Here is a 27,372-nt window from a genome sequence, read left to right on the forward strand (position 1 = left end):
TAAATTAACTGATATAATATCAGTCATTTCAAAATAAAGTACAAATTTGGAATCTGAACTTTTCCAAAAATAAAGTTAAAATGAATGCATATTAATTTAAAAAAAAACAATAGCATATTGATTTGTTAATATTTTTTCAAAATATGCAATCTTACCAACACTTGAGAAAATTTTATTTTAAAATTGTGTGCCAGCTTGTGTAAGATTTTGTCCATCCTGTTACTTTTTTTTTTAACTGATAGCAAAAGTGATAATAGAAAAGAAAATATCCAATGAAAAGTTTGGCTCACATTTGCATAGCAGTGTTCATTTGAAATCACATTAACATTTATCATTTATGTAGATTACCCCCCAAAAAAATGTATGAATTAATATACCGTACGGTAATACATATGTGTAACAATTTATTTGCGATAATGTAAGTGGCATTTTGTGTTTTTTACAAAGTATGTCTATCCTGTTACCATTTTTGTCCCTTCTGTTACCACTGTCTTTGTAACAGTCTGGTAGAATACGTTTCACATTCATTAACATCCGATTCATCCGTTAGACGTTGGTGAATTTATCTCCCAGACCTTCAACGGATGTATTTGGGACACATAACGGATTCAAAACGGAAACGAAACGGACGAATACCGTACACAACGGACGCCTACCGGACGTTCAACGGACATTTCATTCGTTTGACTTCCGTTCAAAGTTTCAAACATGCTCATAATTTTACACAAGACAGAACTGACATCGACAGATAAAACGTACGCTTAATGGACATACATCGGATATGGACAGATGGCGAACGGATAAGAAAGGACGTCTAACGGACATGAACGGATTGAAAAAAAAATGTTATCTTTTATGCATCCCTTCGAGCTATCCGTTAAGGTGTGACCGAGGCTTAAAATGAACTATGTCTATATTCTGGAAAAAAAGTAAACAATTGCAATATCTACTTTTGTATACATTATAAGTAAAGAAAACGTAAACAAATGTAAAGTTTTTACAAGTAATTGCGTTAAGAATTTGATCGTTGCTTTTAGATAACTAACTGCTAAAACGGACCATTGCAAAATAGATCATCCATATGGAATGCCATTCATAATACTACTTGTTATGTAATCAAAGTTCATGCTTAAGAATACAATAAATAGTAAAACTTGTTGGAACTTATTATATGTAACCATTTACAACACGTTTTGTCAGGGATGGGGAAAATGAATAATCTTATTGTCGTTACATTAATGTATAGAGTTTATTCGAGATATGCATATTCTAATGTTTTTGTGTCAATAAATAATATGTGTTAGACATTGTGTATATACATGCTTACTTCAAATAACCGATTTTAAACCAAAAGATCCACCAAACAGAATATCGTTCTTCCCAAATCTCCCAATGAAGTACTAGATGAACTCCTTGCATGAAGATTATTCCAAGAATGTATACTAGCTATACATGCTAAAGCTATATAGGGTAAATAATATGTCGAACAAAAAAAAAATGGGATATAAATGAAAAATTCTTCTTGTTACTATGTCGATATGATCAATCAAACGGTGTATAGTGTTGTCCTTAAAACATTGGCCGATTTTGATAAATTGTCTTTATTCATCTTTTTCTTCAGTTACGTTCCTGCCCGTTGATTCATTATATGTCCAACTTATTTTTTCCATTGTTTTCATATTTTGACAGTTAAACCATTGTTTCAGTTTATGGGAGGCTTGAGCTTGAGGGCTCATAAACATGATAAACTAGTTTTACCCCCATCACATTTTGTATATGTCTATCCAAAGTCCGGAGATTCAATAGTTGTTACTTATTGCTGTCTGTTATATTTTTGGGTATTGTTTCAAAGGAAGGATGCATGCTTGTCCGTCCGTCCGTTCGATAAAATTGTGTTGCAATTTTTCTAAAGAACTGCAAATTAGATGTTTGGTTCTAGTCTTCCTGAGGACACGCTGTTCTGAATATAATAAACTCATCATAGACGCGCGTTTCTTATACCACCTACTCATTGATGACGCATTGGGATTTTGTTTCCAGATAAATCGATTGAAATACTGATATTTTCTAACACATAATTGCTATACATGTATTTAATTGTTTTCTATTTTTTTCTATGGAACTACAAATAAAAATTCGAGATTTGTTTTTCAAATTTTTCAATTTTGGCATCAATTGCAATGTTGTATCTTTTAATGATAGTACACACGATAGCAACTAAACATGGAAAAATGGGGGGATGTCATTTGAGGGGCTTTCAATGCTTTATCCGCTCATAAATTCAAAATTAAAAAAAAAATGGAATATATTAGGCATAACTTGACAGAAAATGGATATCAATATTCAAAACAATTTTGCTGTGTCAGATTTTCCTTACTGATAGTAAATTATTAGATATAAGAAAACATTTGCAATTACTCTAAGGTTCTGTTTTAGCTGCTTATATGTAAGCCATGTCGATTGTAAAGCAGGATCTCGAGACACAATTTATAAAAAAGATACATCAATAGAACGATGGTCAGGACTAAGTTTTGTTCCAATAGTTCTAATAGATTTAGATGACACAGATACGAATAGCTTACCTAACCCTTTTAGTACCGTGAGATAAATTCTAAAAAAAGAAGTAAATAAATAGAGAAATTAGAAAAGAGGCACATCAGTTTGTTGGAGAAATTAAATCTTCTGATGGTATTTAGTAATCAAAGGTACCAGGATTATAATTTAGTACGCCAGAAGAGCGATTCGTCTACATAAAATTCATTAGTGACGCTCATATCAAATACTTATAAAGCCAAACAAGTACAAAGTTGAAGATCATTGAGGATCCAAAATTCAAAACAGTTTATAATAAAATCCTGTTTTTTTTCGATTATTCAAAAGTTTTGTATACAGGAAATTTATAAAATTGACCACATTATTAATAATCATGTAAACTCCAAAGTGAATCTTATTTGAACAAAAATCGATAAGTTGCGTAGTCGTATGCAACATTTTCAAGAAACAAAACTTCAATACAATTTCGATGTCATCAAAACTTTTCATTTTCGTCTGGATCGATACAAAAAATCTTATAGCTGTTTATGTCATTCATTGTATCATGTGTAACGCCAATGACCAATACCAATAAATAAGAGTCAACCAACCATGTTGTTCCTACATTATTTACGAAAGAATTATATTTAAGTCCGTTTATACATTGATGCTTTTTAACAAACTCCTTAAAAAGGATAGCATATTAAAAAAAAATGTACAATTACCGATGGTATAATTCCCAACAAGAGATAGTTCACCTCTGTTGTCATTTTGAGGGCATTTCTAGCAAAGTTTATGTCTTGTAAAAAAATGTCTGATGTTTTAATTGATTTACAATATTATGTTAGTTTCCAAGCATTGTTTGCCTTTGTTTGATTTAACAGATTACATTATATGAAGAAATGAAACACTAAGAACGATTAATACCAGACCGTGTGGTTGCAAAGAAATATAGATTCTTACACTGCAACAAGTGTATTACGATATTTCTCCACTTGAGACAGTTAAATTTTATTATTTAAAGCGCGAGGCTTGCCGAGCCCTTTAAATAATAAAATTTAACTGTCGAGAGTGGAGAAATATCGTAATACACGAGTTATTGTGTCGGAATCTGTTTCTCTAATGGTTTTTATCGGGGTTTTTTCAAAAATTTTCAGAAAATTGTGCTCATTATATGCGACGTCATCAGACAAGGTCGCCTTTTTTCATGACGTCACAATAGGAAAATTGAGAAGAAAACAAAACATTTTGACGTCATAATCAAATTTCAAAAAATCATTTGCCGAGAACAGATTTTTCACTAGTGAGGAGAACTATTTTTTTCACACCGGTCAGGAAATGTGAAAATAGCACAAAAATTAGAGAATAATATTTTTTATTCAATTTGAAATTTTCTTATATTATGTACGTTTAACATTTGAAAAATAAGTTTAACTGGTGTATAATATTCAATTAGAAATATCAAAAACCGGCTAAAATTATAGGCATAGTACAAGACATCAATATCTAGATATCTTCATTTTGACTTCTTTAGTCCACGCGCTGCTCTGTGATAGTCAATAAAACTATTTAAACCTCTTTTTGCTTCTGAAAAAAAGGAATAAAACATTATCCTATAGGTCATAGTGTTCAAATAATGCAATAACTTGGAAGATTTAAAGCTAATTATAATTGCAATCTGAATAGGCGTTGGTGATGGTAAGGGTTTTGTGTTGGTGATGGTAAGGGTTTTGTAAAGTCGTTTTCGATTTTATTTTTATGAAATCAGAATACAGTTACACGTGAGCTTTTGTGCTTTTTTGTGAATTTGTTTGTTTCAAAATTATAACACAGTGATGACTGCTGTACCCATATTTTGACTATTTCATTTATTATAAAATTGAGAATGGAAATATGTCTGTTTTGTTCACGCATCGTTGTAAACATCACGGAATTTGACGAGACTGTCATAAAAGTAAAAAGTTAAACGCTATAAGACCAGGTTCAATCAACCATTTTCTACATCTGGAAATGCCTTTACCAAGTCAGGAATTTGACAGTTGTTTTCATTCGTTTGATGTGTTTTGTCATTTGATTTTGCAATGTGACTAGGAACTTTCTGGAGTACAGTATTTTTTATGATTTATTTTTACTTTTCTATCTTAAGATTGTAAGACCCAACATGTTTTTTTTTCTAATTTGACAACTGATGCGAAAGAGCTCTCAGTAAATGCATGACGCTTAGATTGGTAACGTGTGTCTGTGGTTTTTATGAACATGAAGTGAAGGGTTGAGCCCTCATCTATAAATATTAAACCTAGCCACATTCTTTATGTGCCTGTCCAAATGCAAAGGCTAATCATAGATTGGATGTCATTGGTTGCTGATATTACATTTGTTTTTTTCATATTTTTGTGGTGTAGCTTACTAAACTTCATGAGGTTTTATTTTTATTTGTGAAGCCAATTGTGTCCTCCACTTATTTACAATAGTTCATATCAACTCTGGTTTTATAGTTACATCATATGCAATAATTGATTTATATTCTCCTTGAATATTTACCGTTGCAGTTTGCTTCATCAGATCCATCATCACAATCTGTGTCATTGTCACACAGGTAAGATTTAGAAATGCATTGTAATCCATCTTTACATTTTACTTCATATCTAAGACATTGTTTCGCTACATAAAAATTAATTATAATATTAAAGCATAAACACATACACTAGAAACGTAATGTATAAATCTTTCAATAGCATTTTCTGCAAAACGGGAAGCATAGATACAAATTTCGCGTTTTATATCATGCAAAACCTAATTTGTAAAGATCATACTTCCAACTACACCTAAACTGAATAAGACATCAATGAAATACTGAAGTATTTGATCAACAACATAGTTTTTCAGTAGATTTATATTTTAGCATGCGATAGGAATAGAAAGTGGTACAAATCGTGCACCACTACTTGCCGCCTTGTTTTTGTACTTGGAAGTACAATTCCTACAGAACCTTTGTAACCAGAATCAGATATATTAGTTCATCCACTCAATACCAAACGTGTCAAGAAGTGATAACATTTCATATATCTCATTGACCTCGTGCAAAAGTACACAAGCAGAAGTTCTACTTGATATTCAGATATTTTCTTCGATATTAACTCAGAATGACGACATTAAACAAAATTTGATGACAAGGGATGATTTTAATTTTATAATTGTCAACCTCAAATGTATCAGCAGAGGCATACCCTTTTGCGTTATTGTATTGGTATCTAGATATCTCGATTTATACTCCACGCTCATAAACGTTTTTAATATACGGACAATATTTACATGTTCATGTTCATAATCACAAAAGTTGCTTAAAAAGAGATATGAGGAAGAGCGATTGAGTTCGACAAGATAAAAGTCCTTGTTTTATTTTTGTTCTGAGAACAATCCTTTGAGGAGTTTTCTTTTCATAAATGTTAGTTCAATACCTGTGATGGTGTAATTGTAGATTTTTTTGCGTATTTTTTTAATGAAATTATACTTCTTTTTTTTTTTTACCTTTTTTACTTTTTGAGTAAACAACAAGAGGCTCCTATGAGCTTGTGTTAAGCAACTGATATGCTGTTGAATTTGTCAATGGAATTGCAGAGGAGAATATTTCTGTAAACTAGTACCAAAATTTACAAAACAAATGTTAGAAATTGAGTGTAAAGGGCAATAACTCGTTAAAGGCTCTATTGAAAATTTTGGCCATGAAGACTTATTTGTAAGTCATACATACTTTACTGAACATTCTTGCTGCTTACAATTTATTTCTTTATATAATGATATTCTAGATAATAACAAAAAACTGAAACATTTCCTTATAATTATTTCTTCCGGACAAGTAACCAACAACAGGTCTGCAAATTTGAAGGCAGTTGTATATGAACCTGACAAATATTTTTATTTCGTCGTAACTGCACTAAATGCTTAAGTTTCAGAAATACAGGCGAACAAACACTGCATTTTACCACTGTGTTCTAGTTTTATCCAATGCATGTTGACAATGCTGGGTTGCAGGCAGGGTCATTGCATACATTTGTTTATAAATGAATACCTTAGTGATGAGTTTACCCCAGTTTGGTTGAATTTGTCTATGTAGTTTCAGAAAGGAAGAAAAGATTATAAAAACTTTATGACAATTTGTTTAAAACTTGTTATAAAGGGCAAAAATGTGTTAAGGGGTAAAATTACAATAATATTATTTTGTTCATGTTGACTTATTTGTAGATCTTACTTTGCTTAACATTATTGCTGCGTACAGTTTATCACTGTATTAGAGAACTGATAAGAAGTATCCTATTACATGTACATGTACAACATCGTTTGTAACGTTCACTTTTACGGTTTGGTTTGCTTTCTGAGATATCAAATTGACGTGGCTCGGTACTTATAAATCCCATCAATGTGTTTGTATTATCTTTTATTGTTGCTAGTGTGTTTTGTATATGCGACTTTTTGTGTTTCTTTGGTTTCTTATAACATGACGCTGTACTTTATAATATCCCGTCATTATGTTATTGTTTTATTATGTGTTATAATTAACTCATCAAAGATACCAGGACTAAATTTTTTATATACGTCAGACGCGCGTTTCGTATACAAAAGACTCATCAGTGACGCTCGAAAAAGTTAACAGGCAAAACAAAGTACGAAGTAGAAGAGCATTGAGAACCAAAGTTCCTAAAAATTTTGCCAACTGCAGCTAAGGTAATCTATGCCTGAGGTAGAAAAGCTTTAGTATAAGGTTATTGTTCTATTATAAATATATATATTATAAAACGACAAACGACAATTTTTTGGGGAAATGATTGTTTGTTTTAAGATTGTTTCCCAGTGATGACAGCTGTACCCGTATTTTAACTATTGTTTTAATTTTGTCTGTTTTGTTCTCGCGCCGTTGTAAATATAAAGGAATGTGACGAGACTGTCGTATAGTAAAAGGTTTGGCGCTGTGAAACCAGGTTCAATCCACCATTTTATCCATTTGAAAATGCCTGTACCAAGTCCGGAATGTGACAGTTGTTGTCCATTCGTTTGATATGTTTTATCATTTGATTTTGCCATGTGATTAGTGACTTTCCGATTGATTTTTTTTCGGTGTTCAGTATTTTGTGATTTTACTTTTTATTGTTTAGCGTCATCGATTTTCATGGCATGCATTTACAACTGATGCTATAAAAATTTTCGCGCTAGCGTACAAAAAGACGTATGACATATGTATGTCTGTCAGATTCTAAATGTATGTATTAATTTTGTTTTCTATAAATTTCATTCGAATGGAGATAACAATATTGTATTTGAAGCTCCGGCGACATCAATTGGTGATTTGATGCCGTCAGAGTTAAAACACAAATCAGTTATGTTCTAAGTGGTTTCGTTAACGAAAATCAACGAGCATGCATCTGTATTCGCAAGTTGATTATCGTTACCGAATCTACTACTTCTTATCAATTCTGTAGCTTTATCCCTTCTTAGCAAAACGACAACCTGTGTTATGTTTTGACAATAAATCAAGGGAATTTCATAAATATGATTTCGTCTTTTGTATTTTTTTATTTATTAATAGCTTGAAATAAATATATCTACACGGTTTATATTTACATTTATGAATTTGACAAGTTAACATAGTTTTGATATTACTTAAATTGGGTGTTAGCTCCCCCTTTATCAACTCATTTTTTATATTGATTAATATATATTTCATGTAATGTTTAATCATCAAATATTATTTTCTCGACCGAAATAATATATTTTAATCTTAGAGGTACATGTATTATATATTTCATTTCCAAAAATGACGAATGTTTTGGTTCGGTGTTTACTGTCAAAGTTAGCAGTCTATGTATTAATTTAACAATTGGGTGCTTTAAGAGTATAGTTTAAATATTGACTGGCTTGTAACAGTACTCATGGTGAAGTGGTATCATGCATTGACTAAATACTCTAATGATTCACGATGAATATACCATATGTTAAAAGTTAAAAAATATAAAATAGGTTAACTTAAGCCGACGCAGTGGTTAGTGGATTCTTAAAACATACCTTCAATAAGTACAAAAGAATAATGTCAGATAAATGGGTTAAATATATAATCCAATTCATGGTAATAACAAAAAAACTGCAATTTTTTTTTATGGGTTGTCTTATTTGTGAAATAAGAATACTAGAACACGTGGATTATCATTCAAATATTGGAAAACATTATTATAATAAATATTTTGAATTTGTCAATTAACATAACATTATGCTGTGAAAGAACTTTCTGTAACTGCATGATTTATTATTGGTACATGGTGTCTGTTTTCTTTTGTAAAATTGTTTTCTTTCTTTTTTAAACAAGAAAGAGAAGGGTTAAGAGCTAACTTTCTTTATGTGCCTGTCCATATTCAAAAACTAATTACGCATTTGTTGTCATTGGTTGCTTTCTGTTACTTTTATCTTTTGTTTTTATTGTTGAAGGCAGTTGCTCGGTGACGTGTCCTATAGCTATATTTGTTATTATTTATTTTTATTTCAAGTCTCTTTTATTAGTGGTCTCATTTGCAATAATTGATTTATATTCTCCTTGCATAATTAATTCATCAAAGATACCAGGATTGAAATTTAAAATTAACGCCAGACGCGCTTTTCGTCTACAAAAGACTCAACAGTGACGCTCGAATACAAAAATGTTAAACAAGTCAAAGTTCGAGTTGAGCATTGAGGACCAAATATTCCTAAAAGTGTTTCTGAATACAGATAAGGTAATATATTCCTGAGGTAGAGAAACCTTAGTTTTTCAAATATTCAAAGTTTTGTTAACAGTCAATTTATAATTATGAACATGTCAATGATATATATACCCTTGCAGCCATATTCGTCTTCATCAGATCCGTCGTTACAATCTTCGTACTTGTCACACAGATCAGATTCAAAAATGCATTGTAATCCATCTTTACATTTTACCTCAAAACGACCACATTGTTTCTCTACATAAAAATGAATAAAAATAATAAAAGATGATCAACGAATAACTATGAAATGTAATTTGAAATTAGACCACAGTTTCTAAATTGCATTTTTTATATCAAGAGAGGCACAGCAACACATTTCGTATTTTAGAGCATGAAAAATTTACATTATTTAGAATCACACTGATTCCTGCGACAGATAATCTGAACAAGACATCATTGAAATACGGGACTTTTTGATCGACGACATATTTATTTGTTGGATTGACAGTTCAGCATACATTAGTTATAGACATTGGTAGCAATTGTGAGCTACTACTATCCAACTTGTTTTCCTACTTATTAGAAGGAGAATTCCAACAGAAATTTGGAACCAGAAAAAGATATATTAGTTATGTTTTTTGACAATATTTCATATATCCTATTGACACAGGCATTTCTCTCGACTGGTATTTTTTTTCGCAAATTCACCTCCTTAACAAGATATTCTTTAAAATAGTCGAGTTTTGAAGGTATAGTTTAAGGGATGTCTGTCCTCGACGTAATGTTCTTGTTCAGTGAGAGTTTTGCACGGGAAACTTGGATAGCATTCTTAAGTAATTTAACTTTATAATATCCCGTCATTATGTTATTGTTTCATTATGTGTCATAATTAACTCATCAAAGATACCAGGACTAAATTTTTTATATACGTCAGACGCGCGTTTCGTCTACAAAAGTTTTGGTTTGATAATTTGCTGGAAAGCACGTATTCCAGTTTTATGTGAGGAACCCCTTAAAAAGGTAGGGGGTTCTCTAAAAGCATTCACGCTTAGAAAACAGCACAACTGGGTAGAAAATGGTGACTTACACCAAACAATCAATCAATCAATAGATAAGAATATCGATGAATCTTTGAGTTGCTTTTTCTTGATGGGATAATGAAAGGAACGCAAAATATACCATAGGGGCATTCAAACTCATAAATAGAAAATAAACAGACAACGCCATGAAAAAGAAAAAGACAAAGAGACAAACATTGGTATACAAAACACAACATAGCAAGATAAAGAGTAAGTAAGAAGAATCCTACCAAGAACTGGCGATTATCTTAGGTGCTCCCAAAGGGTAACTACATCCTGCTCCACATGTGTCAACCGTCGTGTTGAACATTTGAACATCGGTCATCTACTGCTGACTTTAATCAAACATGGCTTGCAAGTCGGTGCACATGGTGATGTAATGTCACAATTACGAAACGTTTTTTTTAATTTTTCTCCTTTTACGTCCATCATACATGTCAACACTTATAATGCGCACTGCAATTGACAAATTAAAAGTTAAGTTAGTTTTTTCATTCGTTGAGAAATATTGGGGCTATGTGTATGTGTTTAAAAAAAGGGTTAGTTTCAATTAAGACAATATATATTCAAGACTTACCCGCACACATGGTAGCGTCTTCATCTGAGTGGTCTGGACATAAGGTTACACCATCACATTGTGACCTTGGATTAATACACTGTACTCCATTCTTACATCTTATTTCCTCTTTACGACATTCTGGTGCGTTCGCTGCAACAACGTTATGAATGAATTTGAAATATAAGATAGATCTACCTTCCATTTTTACCTAAGTATACATAATGCATTATGTAAGAAAATAATCATTTTGATAATCAGAACCTCAATTCAGTATAATGTACTAATGTTTTGGTACAAATACTCATGTACAAAATAAACATCTCATCTTATAAGATCATTTACTTTCAGAGTAAATTAACGCCTAATAAGACTTCATTTTTAGCACCAGTTTAACCAATGCAGAAAAAAGACAGTTTTATATGACAAATATTAAATTTATTTTTGAATTGTTATAAAAAGTTACTGATACTTTTAGTTTAAGATTTAATTAGTTTGTGGCTCATTTGATGATGAATTTCAAACAAAAAAAATATGGACGTGTACAGAAGACATATACATAATCGTTATTGTGAAAAGTATGAAACATGGATTACCTCTACAAAACTCTGGGTCAATATCGGACCGATCGTGACAAAAGGCATCATCTTTTCCCGCACAAAGGAACATTGTGCGAAAACATTGCAGGTTGTTTCTACATTTCATGAAACCACTTGGACACTGGAAATCTGTAATTCATCATTCGAAATATATCAAATAAAAAGAAAATGGAAGCACTTTTGTTCAGTGTTGATATATATTATTACCATTGTTTTGGTTTTAGATTTTTAACGAAATATCTAAGGTGACTAATAGTTCTCTTGAAAAATTAAATCATAGGAAAAAAAGCAGCATACTCTTGACTTAAAGTTTTAATTAGCACATATTACCACTTTGTCAGGTCTTTACAATGCCAAAGATACATGTAAATCATACATTTCTTTTGTTTGTACCACATAACAATCATTTAAAGAGCTTGAAAAGAATAAGAAGAAGCGACCGTATATTTTCATTTAATGCAATAACATTTTTTTTTTTATCAATGTACTTTTATTGTTAAGATTACAATTTGATAAAATACAGTTTGAAGAGAAGAACCATCAATAATAAAATATATATCCAGCATTTAAACGTTTCGACTTTAAGCGTTTGTTTTTACTGTCGGGAGTCACTAATGCAGTGATCGCTTTCGAGTTCAAACTCTGTTTTTTGTACGGTACGTGTAGCTCATTATTCAGTTTTCTTCGCAACATATTTCTTGTCATGTCTCGTTTATCTTATTTTCACGCTTTGTTCAATATTGTTTCTTGTAGTGATTGTTTCTGATTGCCCGAATGATTTTTTCTCTCTCAAGTGAAATGATGAATTTGAAATTTAAAGTTGTAGCGATAGATTAGTGTATTTTCGCTGCAAATGTATAATATTAAGATTTCAAAACGTCTTTAGCGTGACTATTTACATGTTTTGTGGTATAGCTCTATATAATCACCAAAGCCGTGTGATCTTTAATGTAACGGATTCCGTCCTATACCTGAATGAGACATTTTTACGGAATTGACATTCACATCTATTACGGGTGATCTATACATAGCAGACAATACTAAACCTGTCACAGCACCCGGTCTGGTTTCATTTGGTTGTCATCAGATCTTGTCTTTTTTTGCCCGCGACATTGGTTTGGGTTTTTTAATCGATTGGAGAGAATTTTTTCATTTCAATCTATTGACAAGATTGACGAAATTTGTCACTTTGATGTTAATTGACAAGATTTGTCTTTTTTTAAACGATTGCCGAAAGTTGTCTCGTTTGAAACGATCGGCGAGATCTGAGTCTGTAAAATATTTGACTTGATTTGACTCTTTTAAACCGATTGACGAGATTTGTCTCTTATAAATTGATTAACAATATTTCTTTCATGTAATTTGATTGACGAGATTTGTCTCTTTTAAATAGCTTGACGAAATTTGTCTCTTTTGAATCAGCTGACGAGATTTGTATTTTAAAAATCGATTGACGAGATTTGTTTCAAACATCGATATTCTGCACTTTTATTTTGATGATTTTACTGTTTGCCTAAGTTTCATATTCTTTTTTTTTAACTTAGTTTTAAGTAGAATAATATAAACATGAACAATTCCGTTTTTAAAAAGTGCATGTCAAGAATTTACTCATGAATTACCTTTGCACATTTCTGGATCTTCATCAGATTCATCATTACACTGTGTTTTACCATTGCATAGATAATTTTGATGGACACATTGTATGTTATTTTTACATTTTACAGTCCCGCTTGGACAATTGAAATCTGTAATTGATTAGCATATAAGACACAGGGAAAAGGACTATAAAAAAAATATATACATAACATGTATGCATTCCTTAGGTTACGATGCAAATTGTCGAAATCAAAATGTTAACTTTGATAAGATTGTCAAATTTATCAACAAAGTATTTTCTTTTTTTTTAAAAGGAAAAGACGTTATAAAAAGTATATTTTTGTCGTTCGAAGATTGAGTCATTAGGGAGTTTTGTTCATATTTGGATTTTAGTTTATCGTGTATTGCTATTGTTACTTGAATTTTCTAATTTCCTTCAATCTATTAAAGTTTCATCATGTTACGAGTAATAGAAACAGATTTACACAGAGGTAAATAATTTTTTTTATCTAAAGAACAATAAGTAGAGCTAACACTTTTCAAAGTTCAGTACTTATGTGATTTAATCTCATTTTCAAAATGACATTGCGTCTTTTTACTTTTGCAAAAACGTACCATATATTTTGTAATTGTCCTGTTCATGGTTTATTGCAGAAAAAAAGAAAAATGAAAAATTCTTAGGTAACATATTTTTTGTATTATTTCGCTACTTTTTCCTAAATGACTCAATAGTTGAGTAAGCCATTGGACTTTAACCACTTGACAAGTCCTTTAATTAATAAATAGATCCATGTCAGTATATAAGATATTACCTCTGTAGAATTCGGGATCTTCGTCAAATTGATCGTCACATTGGACATATCCATTACATAGTCCTCCATTTGGAATACATTGCAAGTTATCCTTACATTTTATTCCACCATTTTCACAATTGTTTTCTGCAACTTAAAGTCAACCAGTTCATTTCAAATGATATATTCGACATTGATCTGTAAAATTGTAATAATTTTTGATTTTTTTGACAAATAAATGGAATTGCTTTCTAATATTGAAATAAAATCATTTGTAATCGAGAATACCTTATTGTTTGATTGATTATGTTATAGATAGTTCATGGCTGACGGCTTTCATTGCAAATAACACACCGATGGTGTCAAGGTTGAGTCATTGTCGTGAGTAATTTGTTTAAAAATGTTAGGGTTGGTGTTTTCCTGATAAAGGTTGACATAGCAACGCGCTTCCAACTGACTACATTTTCATTGTGGTATATTTTACAAGTATATACAGATTAAATCCTTTCATGTAATTTTTTGAATAAAAAGAATCTTTTAATCACATAAGTAAATGACTTTTTTTATAAAATTAAAGTAAAAAATGTAAGGAACTGTATCTTTGTCTGCGCTTTTCTGCAATTTGTTTATATCCGACGTTATCGATGTCTTGACAATACCTATTGTTGTATGACGTCAGAGGAGTGAAGTAACGACGTTTATCTAGAACTCACAAGTGAACTTTTGGGTTTAAATTTCACTGGGAAGTCAATGTTATTCATTGAACCACTGTTATGAATATCGATAACGTTGGATCAAAACAAATGGTGAATGCGTAGAAAAAGATATAGTTCCTTACATTGTCTATTTCAATTTCATAACAAATACCATAAAAAAGGTAAAAAAAACAATAACTACTTAAATAATTCTAACATCGAAAAATATTCAACTCTTGACCGAACTACAATGATAATTGACTCATGCGCTCCGTGCATTCGTGAATGAATGTGTTATTCGGTCACTCGTTGAATATTTTTCTCTTTTTAAATACTTCGATTAGTCATTCTATAAATATTAATACATATAAAAAATTGAATCGTTTATTCTTTGAGATATATAAATGCATTTACGCTTAATCAATTCAAATGCTTACCTGACAATGAAAGGTTTGTGCAGAATCCAATTACAATTATTGTCAACGGAAGATAATTCATAGTGTCCTGTCTAACTGTCTAAATAGAAAGAAAAACATAAGAATTGTATTACAGATTAATGTTTCAGTTTTATTTGTCAAATCGTCTGTACTCTTATACACTTGACAAAAAAACAGTTGATCCTTTACAGAAATCGACTTCGTAAAGAAGTTCAAGCGAAAAATGTTGTTTCAAAAAACATTTATATTAACTATTTTAAAACTTGACTCTAACCTGATATACCTTCGCCTTGCATCAGGAGTTATAAATGATAACCCTTATCAAATTATGACCATAATGTCACTTAATTTTCTAAGTCAATGTAAGGTTGACGCACTGTCAATTCAACCCTTGAAAACCGATATCCTACATATCATCATTGTGATCCTCATATGATAGTTGTATTGAAAAAAAAATGTATCTTGTATCTACTAAGTATGGTTTTATGTTCTGTTATGACTTTATGCTAAAGATCACACATTGAAGGTATAGAAAATCTCATTCAAAGGGTTAAGAATAATACCCTAAGATAACACATAAAAAATTATTATGTTTAAATTGAGCACAAAAAAGTTCAACAAGTTATATCTGGGGTCAATTTTCTTTAGTTAAACTTTAATATTCAAACACACCAATTGTAGAATTTGACTGATCGAGAAATTCTATATTTCTTTTTTTTTAGTACTGCGCATTGGTAATCTTATCTATACATTGTTATGAATGTGATGACATTTTGTGCAATTTTCATGAAGGTAAGATGTTTGGATAGCTGTTAAACCATGTTTAAACACATCATTTTTTAACAAAAGAAACGCCTTTTTCTAAGTAAGGAATATATCAGTTGTTTTGTCTTCGTTTTATGTGTTTTAGCTTTTGATTTAGCTGTTTAAATGGTACTTTCAGTTCCGTATTGTTAGTTTACTTATATCAAGTGAGATGATATTTCAAGTTGTTTTCCTTATACGTTTTCAAAAGAAAACAAAACAATCGCCAACTCCTGAACTTAAAAAGATGTATCCTTCTTTTTGTTGATTTTTTATTATTATTATTTTCCCTCATAAGAGTTCCCTTTCTTTTGTTTTATTTCAACAGGATATTAGTCTGATGACTTTTAAACAATTTGAATTTGGAAACTTGCTTACTGGAAAAGGGTTTTAGCTAAAATGTTCAGGTGGAAGTAACTGTAACGTTCTGTCGAGAATAATATTTATCAAAGATAATTCTATAACGATTTCCGAATCATTCAAATAGTTATTTATTTATGTATTTAATCATCTATACTGCCGATGCAAGATACTATTATAAAAAGTAAGATAACAAAAAATACTTTCAAGCTAATATTCTTTATTTTTTTAATCCTAAGGATTTAGAATCTTTTATAGCACCATTTGTAGTTATGTAATTGTGTCAGGCGTACTGTTTTAAATCGCCTACAGACCCAATTTCAAACAATTATCAAATATTCGTGTGTAATTTTCTAATATGTTTCCACAAAATGGCCAATTTAAAACAATAGATTACAATTGTACCAAGTTCAATCAGAAAAAAGCTCTATACCTATTAGTAACTAGTCATCAAATTACTCGGCAGTCATGTATACAATTTGAAAACGATTATCCCACTAATTTGAAATAACAATTACACAGCTGATAGTACTTAAAACGTTTCTTCTTTCGTTTGAACATTTTAAAATTCTTTGAATCTTTGGTTAAATTCGATTATGAGGGTATGTTTTTAATCATAAAAAAGGATACTTTGTATAAAAGTGACACCTAACATCCACGTATTCCAACATCAATCCGAATTTTGATAGCAAAAAGTCTTTTTCGGATGTCTCCGTGTACATACTATAAGTACTTCTTTGTAATTATATTACAAAATATTGAACACATGATGCTTGTATTACTAGACTTGTTAATGGTTTATATCAATCCGACACTAATTTAGTATTCATCCATAACACACAACATCTTACAGAGATGATTTAATTAATTTAAAGAAAAAATATTCGAATCCAAGCAAGAAAAAAAATATGATAACCAAGTGGTAAGAAGAGTTCACCTGAGCCTTTGGAAAAACTGACCTTCAAATTAAAAAAAAAATACAACGTAAAAGAAAACTGATGCTAGAAAAAAAGAAGAAATTTTTCTGTTGGAATGAAGTATGTTGACAGTTTTATTAGTCAGAATTTATTCAAAAACATATTGAATTAGTTTCGTATTAGTTAGGCAGTGCATTATGTATTTCAGAGATCAGTTTTGATGGATTAGCTTGCATGCATGGTGTTGACATTTATACACCTAGAATGTTTTATGATGTTGAAATATAAAAATATATTGGGATAATATTATCTGTCAATCTATCCATCCATCTGTCCGTCAACACTTTGTTTACTAATCTGCTTTACTCATCCCCATGGTATGCCAAGATAACACGAGTACTGATATAAGAAAGTAGTCTTCGATTTAGGTTTTGTCGTTTCATAGTTACATAACTTCCATCTTTTAATTAATGGTAGCTTACAGCCATTATGCTTAAAAAGAATTCATCAAAACTTTTCATTTTTGTAGGGATCGACACGAAGGTGATTATAGCAGTTAAAGTCATCCAATGTATTAGGTGTATCATGAATGACCAATACCAATATGTAACGTCAACAAACGCATGTTGTTTTAATATTAACTACGTAAGTAATCAATTTTGGGTCATTTAAACAATATTGTTTCAGCATACTCTCTCAATAAGATAACAGTTCAAAAGTGGCATCATTTTCGATGCATGACTTACAGGGTTTTGTCTTGTAAGAAATCGTCATATAATTCATATGATTAACTATTGTTGTTCATTTTGGTGGTATATTTTGCTCCTTTTTGATTCACCTGATCATCTACAGATTATCATATAAAGACATTGTCTAATCACGAAGAATGGCAAATGCCAAACCTTGTGGATTCCATTGATAGTCTGGCAACTGAGGTAAAGACTAAATTTTCAACTGAAGTCTGAAAAATATTTTATTGTCAAATCTAATTAAATACATAATAAGTGATGCGACTAAGATATACTGTTTTATCAAATATGAGAATTTTCTTATATATTATGAGCTTATATTTTATTGATTTTTGTATATCAGTTAAGCAATTTTCAATTAGAAATACTAGACAATGGCTAAATTTGCATGCATTGTTGAGGACATTAATATCTAGATATTTTCATTTTGACTTCTTGAGACCACGAGCTGCTCTGTGATAATCCATGAAACTATATATGCTTCTCTTTGATTCTGAAAAATAAATGAATAAATCAGTATCCTAAATTTGTATTTGTCATTTGTAGTGTTTAAACAATTCAATAAGACAGCATCGGCGTTGCTAAAGATCAGGATTTGTTATAAATGTTTTTAAATGAAATCAGAAAGCAAGAACACGTGAGTTTTTGACTAAATACTAAAGAAAATATAATTATAATCTTATATTCAACAAATGGAAGTTTTTAACGACCTTGACTGGCTTTACAGCCCTTGCACGGTCGGTATTCTTATATTTTAAAACATACAAAGTTTTTATAAAATTCATATCTGGTACTACAGTCGTTATGTAACTTTTTTATTTGAAGGTTTTTATGACGACCGTGGGTTTTTTAATGGATTGACACTAAAAAAAGCTGTTGTTTGATGACAGTGTTTTTTTTTCTAAACCATAGAAAAGAAGAATTTATACCGCACATATAAACATTAAACCTATAGCTAGCCACATTCTTTATATGCCTGTCCAAATTCGAAGGCTAATAATGCATTGTTATATTATAGTTGGTTTTTGTGTGTGTTACATTTTAATGTTGTGTTTCTGTTGTGTCGTAGTTCTCATATATTTGACGCATTTCCTTCAATTTTAGTTTTTTACCCGGATTTGTGTTTTCTCTTACGATTTATGAATTTCGAACAGCGGTATTCTACTGCTGCCTTTATTTTGCCATTGGTTGCTGACATTACATGTATTTCTATTTGTTTTGGTGTTGTAGCTTACTATAATGTTTGATGATTTGTTTATTGTTGAAGGTAGTTATGATGTGTCTTACACTTGTTTCATTATTTCATATGAACTCTGGTATAATAGTTATCTGATTTGCAATAATCAATAATAATCCTCTTGAATATTTACCGTTGCAGTTTTCTTCATCAGATCCATCGTTGCAGTCTGGGTCATTGTCACAAAGATATGATTTAAAAATGCATTGTATTCCATCTTTACATTTTACCGCAAAACGACCACATGGTTTCTCTATATTAAAAAGAATAATAACACTAAATCATAAACGAATACCTCAAATGTATCTGCAGTAGCATAAAGTAAAATCGCAAAACCACTGAACGAGGATAATTCGTAACGGAATGTCCCTAATGAAATGACAAAATAAACTGACAATACACATCAAACGAATGGACATCAATAATGGTCATATTATCAACTTGCTACAGGCATTTTCGAATATAGAAAATGATGGATTAAACCTGGTTTTATAGCGCAAAAGCTAACACTTGTATGACAGTCGCATCAAATTTCATTATATTTACAACTATGCTTGAACAAGACAAGCATAAAAGATAAAAGTGTCAAAATAAAGGTACAACAGTCATCATCGTGTCATAATATTGGTTAGAACATATACAAACAAATATTTAACAAAGAAGCACAAAAAAAGCATCTATCAGTTTGAAATTAAAAACAACCATATACATTACTAACTTATATATGTATTTAAATTCAACCAAGACAGAATTGATTTTTTTGAAGTCCTGTGACTAAATGGCAAGGTTTCACAAATAAAATTGAGAATGGAAAGTTTGAGTAGGCTCTGAAAGCTCTTGAATATCGAATAAGTTAAGGAATATTTCAAAATTAAAATCGTCTCGTTTGTAATTTACATGATTCTGGTACTACCCTTTTTGTTTATTGTATTGATATTTAAGAGATAACTGTATTGTATTTGAAGCTTTAAGGACGTCCATCGGTAGTTTTACTGTCGAAAATTTAGTTTACCTGCCGATGTGGAGCGGAGACAGATAAACGGGTATTTGCGACAGTAAAACTACCGATGGACGTCCGCAAAGCTTCAAATACAATACAGTTATCTCTATTTTAATGCAAAACAAGTTCATAATTAAATTTCAATGATTATTTCAGTGTTAAATCTTCAGTAAAGAAAATTCGGCGAAAAGATGTTATTTTCTTTGGTCACTACACTAGGTGATGTCATTGATATTCCTCCGGCCTCAAACATTAACACCGGGCGTTTTCTGGCTTCTGTGCTGCTTCAGCATGTAATATAATTTTATAAAAAGAATTTTTTTAGGTGCAACATGTGAGTTTTTTGGATTATTATTGTAAATATTACATGTCAATACATTCAGCAATTCAAAATGTTGGCTTGCTTAGTTACAGACAAGGAGATAGAGAATTTTACGCTTACTATCATCCAATCAGAGCCATTGATACATAATAATTGCATTATAATTAGTTATCTTGATTGATGCGTCACGCTGAGACTTGTTCTGAATATACGGACTATATTAACCTGTTATGCTTCAAACAAAAAAACTGCTCAAACAGAGATATGATGAAGAGCTACTGGGTTTGATAATACATAAGTGTTCTTAAAACAAATTGCGACAAAGCACTTTGTCACTTTCAATTCATATGAACATGTTTTGAGAATTATTTTAGTTAACTGTAGACATATGTTAGTGTTTGTTGTCTTTATCTATGTTGGTGTATTTCATCATGCTGTTTTTGTGTTCAATTTTCCGAATGAGTATATTCACTGGTAATTTTCATTAGGAAATCCTTTCAGATTACGGAGAATATAAATTCTTTGTGAATTTTACATTTACCTGAGTGTGTGGTTTTTTTTTTGCAATGCCCAAAGTAAATAAGTCGGCATAAGGAATTCTACTTCCGTTAATTGCAAATTGGCATATTTTAACCTATAATGGTTTAATTTTTAAATTGTTATTTGGATGGAGAGTTGTCTCATTGGCACTCACACTACATCTTCCTATATCTATTTACAAAAGTTTGTTTTTCATTCGTTGGATAACATATGGGCTTTTAATATATGTTTAAAAAAGAAAGTTTCAATTACGACAATAAAGGTTAAGGATTACCCGCACACATGTTTACATCTTCATCTGATTTGTCTGGACATTCACTAATACCATTACATTGGTACCTAGGATTAACACAGTGTACTCCATTCTTGCATCTTACTTCCCCTTGAGGACATTCCGGTGCATTCGCTGTAAAGACAGTAATAAAATGAATGGAAAAGATACATAAAAAATCCATTTTTACATAGGTATACACTATGCATTATGTAAAAACAAGAGGGGGAACACAAATATTTAGATAAGCAGAATCTAAATCCAGCATAACCGATCCCCTCTCTCTCTCTCTCTCTCTCTCTCTCTCTCTCTCTCTCTCTCTCTCTCTCTCTCTCTCTCTCTCTCTCTCTCTCTCTATCTCTCTCTCCGTTTTGAAGAATATTTATTATCTTTACCATCTTTACCTTTCAAAGTACTCGGAACACCTATTAGGTTTTCATTGGTAATCATCAGTAAGGCCTTTTATGAAATTCCGTTTTATATTAAAATTTCAATTTATTTTTGCTTGTAATAAAAAAATAATGGCCTATTCAATTGAAGATTCAATTAGTTCATGGATCATTTGTTAACGAATTTCAAAGTTCAATAGCGAAGACGTGTACCGAAAACATAAACATGATCGTAAATTGTGAATACTATGAAATATGAATTACCTCTACAAAACTCTGGATCAATATCGGACCCATCGAAACAAAAGGCATCATCTGTTGATGCACAAAGGAACCTAGTGCGAAAACATTGCAAGTTGTTTCTACATTTCATAAAATCGCTGGGACACTGGTAATCTGTAATTTATCATTCGAAATGTATCAAATAAAAAAACATGAAAATATCGATGTTTGTTGATTTTTCGGGTTACTGATTTGTAAATAAATATCTATGGTTACTTTATATCATACATGTCATAGCATAAACTCGACTTATTAAACATCTTTTTTAGAACATATTTCCACTTATTTAGGTCTTTACAATGACAAAGATACATGTACACTATACATTTGTTTATGTGTGTACCTTATAAAAATCATTTGAATAGCTTGAAAAGGATAAAAAGAACAAATGTTTTTTTTTCCATCAATGTTGTTATATCATTTAAATTACAATTTTGAAAAAAGCACCCTAAAAATAAGAACCACCGATAAAAACAATATACCAGCATTTAAACGTTTCAACTTTGCACGTTTGATTTTTCTGACTGGAGTCACTTATATTTTTATGCAGCGAGAGCTTTTGAAAAATTATGCGAATCTGATAAACTCGGTTGTTTGTTAGGTTCGTATAGGTCGTTCTTCAGTTTTTTTTACAGTGTATTGGTTACCTTATGTTCGTTTGTCTTATTTTCAAGCTGTGGTCATTTTTTTTTATTTTATTGGGATTGTGTCTGATTGTCAAAATGGTTTGTTCTCTCTAAATTTGATTATTGAAATTTACAGTAACAACGTTTTATGATGTATTTTTGCTAGAAATTTATGATTTCAAGGTTTCAAAACATCTTTAGCGTGACTAGTGTCATGTGTTTGTGTTTTGATATATCATCAATGTCGTCTGATCTGTAATTTTACCGATGTCGTACAAATTTACTATACTTGATTGTGACATTTTGTCATAGCGAGTGACCCGTGCATAGCAGAAAATAATAAACCTATCAACGCAACTATTCTAGTTCCTTTTCTGGATTCTGTCAATTTTTTTTGCGACTTTGCTTCCACTATAAATCGATTGGCGAAAGTTGGCTCTTTTAAATCGATTGACATGATTTGTCTCTTTAAATTCATTGTAGAGATTTGTTTCGTTTAAACTAATTGACGAGATTTGTTTCTTTTTAAAATTGGTTAACGAGATTTGTCTTTTTTTCTAAAATTGATTGACAAGATTTGACTCTTTAAAATCGATCGACGAGATTTGTCTCTTTGAAATCAAGTGACGAGATTTGTCTCAAACACAGGTATTCTTTATTTGTTTTCTTACCTTGAAGTGGAAAAAAAATGTATGATAAGTTCCGTATAAAATCATTATAAAGTGCTTTTAAAGAATTCACTCATGAAGTACCTTTGCACATTTCTTGATCTTCGTCAGATTCATCATTACACTGAGTGTAACCATCGCATAAATAATTTTGACTGACACATTCTATGTTATTTTTACATTTTACAGTCCCACTTGGACAGCTGTAATCTGTAATTGATAAACATATATTACACAAAGAAATACAATATATGACATGTAATCATCCCTTTGGTTACGATGCAAATTGTCGAAATTAAAATGTTTACGTTGAGTAAATAGTCAAAAATGCATTTTCTTTTTTTTTAAATGAAAAGACGTTATAAAAAAGAAATAACTGTTAACTTGTTCGAGGGTGAAGTCATAAGGGAGTTTCGATCATAATTGTATTTTATTCTATCGTATATTGCTATTTTGACATGCATTTTCTGGTTCCTTCAATCTATTAAAGTCTCAAGATGTTACGGGTAATATAAAACAGATTTTCATAGAGGTTAACAAATCTTTTTTTTAAGAACAATAACTTTAGCTCACACTTTTCAAAGTTCAGTATTCATGTGATTTTACCTTATTTTGGAAATAACCTTGCGTCTTATTGATTTTGCAATTAAAAACGTATCATACATTTTTAATTGTTTTGTTCATGGTTTTGCTCCTTTTTCCTAAATGACTTAATAATTAAGAAGGTCATTGAGCATCAACCACTGGATTATGACCATTGCAAATAAGCAGATTCATGTCAGATGAATTAGTAATTACCTCTGCAAAAATCAGGATCTTCGTCAGATTGATCGTCACAATGGACATGTCCATTACATAGTCCTCCCCTTGGAATACATTGCACGTTATCCTTACATTTTATTCCATGATTTTTACAACTGTTTCCTGCAACTAATCAATTAAGGGGTTATAAACGGAAATATATCAGACATTGTCTGAATTCTTTTACTTTGTTTTGATTCTCAAATGAATAAATTGAATAGCTATTTTATTTTTAAGACATATCAAATGTTATCTGGAAGTTATCCTTACATTTCATTCCACCATTTTAAAAAAGTTTTCTGGAACTGAGAGTCAACCAAGTAGTTTTAAAATGACATTGATCTGTAGAATCTTCACTATATTTTAATCTTTTAACAAACAAATTGAATTGTTTTTTATTTGTGAAATCATTTCATTTGAAATCGAGAAAACCTTATTGTTTGATCGATTATTTTATATGTTTGAAGGCTTGTATTGCTAACGAACACACCGAGGAGTGGCTTGATAGAGCCAGTGGAGCGAATTATTTGCTTTGAAATGTAAGGTTTGGTGTGTTCCTGTATCTTCGCTAGCCAAGGATTACGATCCACTTCCCTCTTCTCCACCCTTGTCAGATTAAGTCGAAATTTGTGATACAATGATGCGCAATCTATCGGTAGATTAAAATCACACCAATTCCAAATACATTATTCTTGACTAGTGTTAGCACTTGAACTCTTAAATATGAAGGTAAAAACACGGTAGCATCTAGATTCTACAGTTAAAAAAGCAGGAAACGAAAATGCACGCTCAATTTCATGCATTTGTGTAAGAAATATACACAGGAACTTCTACTAGTTGATTAAAACATTCAAATTGTCACTAGATATTGTTGTAAATTTCGGAATAAAAAGACTTGTTTCACAATAAGCACGTGGCAAATGTTTATAACATGTATGTTATTACATACACTTTCAACATTTACACGTAATCATGTTATAGACGCTGTTAGATTGGGTACAGCGATTTTCGACTACAACCAATGCAAATTATTACCTTAAGTCTTCGAGATGCTATCTCAGTTCGCCAAGGGTGAATAGAAGGGAAGTGGATCGTAACGCTTGGCTAGTGAAGATGGTATTCTGAGGAAGGATATCATTGTAGAAACGCGCTTCCAACTTACTAAATTTTCATTCTGGTTTCTTTTTAAAAGTATATCATGATTAAACACTTTAAATCAGCTTTTTGAATAAAAATATTTAGCAAATTGCTTTTTCATGAAATAAAAGTAGAAAATGTATGAGCTGTATCTTTTTTTTCGGCATTCACAATTTATTTTGATCCGACGTTATCGACGTCTTAACAACACTTGTATTGGTATGGCGTCGGGAGTGACATAACGACGTGTATTCACAAGGAAAATTATCGATTTTTATTTTATTTGAAAATGAATGTAATTCATTTCAACAAATGTAATAAATATAGATTACGTTGGAAAAAAAGATATAGTTTCTTACATTTTCTTCATTCATTTCATAAAAAAAAACACTTATTTGCTTAATATGTAATAAAAGAATTCTATTATCGAAAATTTTCAACTCGTGACCGACAACACACATGATAAACTCATTGGCATTTTGTTGTTCGGTCACTCGTTGTATATTTTCTCAATTTGAATATTTCGATTAGTTATTCTATTAAAAAAAAATCCTACATATAATAGATTAAATCGTATATTCTTTGAGATATATTAATACATTTCAATTCAAATGCTTACCTGACAACGAAAGGTTGGTGCAGAATCCAATTACAAATATTGTCAACGGAAGATAATTCATTGTGTCCTGTCTAACTGTATAAAGAAAAAGGGAATAAAATACCTGTTTGAATGGTTTTACACTAGTAATTTTTGGGCCCTTTATAGTTAGTTGTTTTCGGTGTGAGCCAAGGCTTCGTGTTGAAGGTCATACATTTGTTTACTTATTTTTAAATTGTTATTTGGATGGAGAGTTGTCTCATTGATACTCACACCACATCTTCCTTTATATATTACAACTGTCAACAGACCAATGTAAAGGTGTTGCTTGTGAAGGCCTTGGTTCTCTTATAATAATTACAAAAAACACAGTTTATCCTTCAAAGATAGAACTACGAAAAGAAGTTTAAAAAAAACAGAAAAGAAAATTTACATGTTTATAATCGAGCTTAGTAAGAAATAGATTGTATAAAAATACATGTAGTTGCAAAAGACATTTATATTTAACATAATATACCTTCACTTTGTATTTGGATTTATTACTGAAACCAAGATTTGACAACCGTATCAATTTATGACTTAACTTCGTCAAAATTATCCACCCCTTATGTCACTTGATATCTTAAGTCAGTTGAGTGGTGACGCACTGTCAATTTGACTCTTGAAAACCGATAAATCCGCCATAGCATCATTGCGATACTTATATAATAGTTTTATTTTAAAGGCAAATGCATCTGGTATCTATTAAGCATTGCTTTATGTTCTTGGATGCCTTTATTCAACGTTAAACTATTGTCTTGTTGGTTTTAAAGAGTTAATTTTCTAAAAGTTAAAACGTTTTAGAAATACCACCACTTCTTATATCTATTAAACCCACAATTTCTACATAAGGAAATGCTTGTTCTAAGTCAGGTTTATTACAATTATTTGCCAATTGTTAAATGTTTGGGCCTTTAATTTGGCCATTTGATTAGGCACTTTTTGGTTTTGTTTTTTTGTTAATTTACTTTTATCAACCTGTAGCCTATTCAAAAAATAGAATCTGAAGAGAGATTGTGTATAAAAAAAAAAAAAAGTCAAGTCATAAACCCTTTAAAGGTTCATGTCAGTAGCTGCTAATAGTTTGTTGTTATTTATGTATTATTGTGATTTTGTTTATTTTCTGTGGTTAACTCTTCTGATATCGGCTTCAAACCCTTCTCTTGAACGGATTAACTGTGCGTATTGTTATGTGTTCTTTTTGCTACATTGGCTAGAGGTATAGGGATATGGTTGAAATCTCAAAACAAATTGTTAACCCGCTACGTTTTTTTGCCTTTTCCAAGTTAGAAGCTTCTGGGCTTTGTTTGTCTTGTATGATTTTTAATTTAGTTTCTTGTTAATTATTCGGAGTTTAGTATGACGTTCATTATCACTGAACTAGAAAATATTTTTTTAGGGGCAAGCTGAAGTACGCCTCCGGGTGCGGGAGTTTCGCGCTGCATTGAAGACCCATTTGTAACATTCTGCTGTTGCCTGTTCTATGCTCGGTTTTTTGTCTCTTCGGCACTTTCCCCATTTCCATTCTCAATGTTAATGTTTATTCTTTTTAACGTATAAAGCGTAAATATTTGATATATTATCAGATTTTATGTGCCCTATTTTTTGAAGACTATTGT

The 27,372-nt window shown here is 30.8% G+C and overlaps 2 protein-coding genes across 4 annotated transcripts in view; both read right to left on the reverse strand.

The window, feature by feature from the left end:
• The window catches only part of LOC134721220 (low-density lipoprotein receptor 1-like), a 28,941-nt gene extending 13,871 nt beyond the window's left edge, over positions 1 to 15,070 (reverse strand). Inside the window, exon 1 of the transcript XR_010107832.1 lies at positions 15,014 to 15,070. The gene's annotated coding sequence lies outside the window, so the exon portion shown is untranslated. The remainder of the gene's footprint in view (positions 1 to 15,013) is intronic.
• The window catches only part of LOC134721218 (low-density lipoprotein receptor-related protein 2-like), a 125,905-nt gene extending 100,097 nt beyond the window's left edge, over positions 1 to 25,808 (reverse strand). For all 3 annotated transcript variants that reach the window (XM_063584026.1, XM_063584025.1, XM_063584024.1), the window contains exons 1-5: positions 25,736 to 25,808; positions 23,977 to 24,108; positions 23,263 to 23,388; positions 21,867 to 21,998; positions 21,217 to 21,348 (exon numbers count right to left, since the gene is read on the reverse strand). In XM_063584026.1, the coding sequence (XP_063440096.1) occupies positions 21,217 to 21,348; positions 21,867 to 21,998; positions 23,263 to 23,388; positions 23,977 to 24,108; positions 25,736 to 25,796 (583 nt within the window). In that variant the 5' untranslated portion in view covers positions 25,797 to 25,808. The remainder of the gene's footprint in view (positions 1 to 21,216; positions 21,349 to 21,866; positions 21,999 to 23,262; positions 23,389 to 23,976; positions 24,109 to 25,735) is intronic.
• Between the last annotated feature and the right edge of the window lie 1,564 nt (positions 25,809 to 27,372).

This window comes from Mytilus trossulus, chromosome 6, assembly GCF_036588685.1.
Source record: "Mytilus trossulus isolate FHL-02 chromosome 6, PNRI_Mtr1.1.1.hap1, whole genome shotgun sequence".
Lineage (NCBI taxonomy): Eukaryota > Metazoa > Mollusca > Bivalvia > Mytilida > Mytilidae > Mytilus > Mytilus trossulus.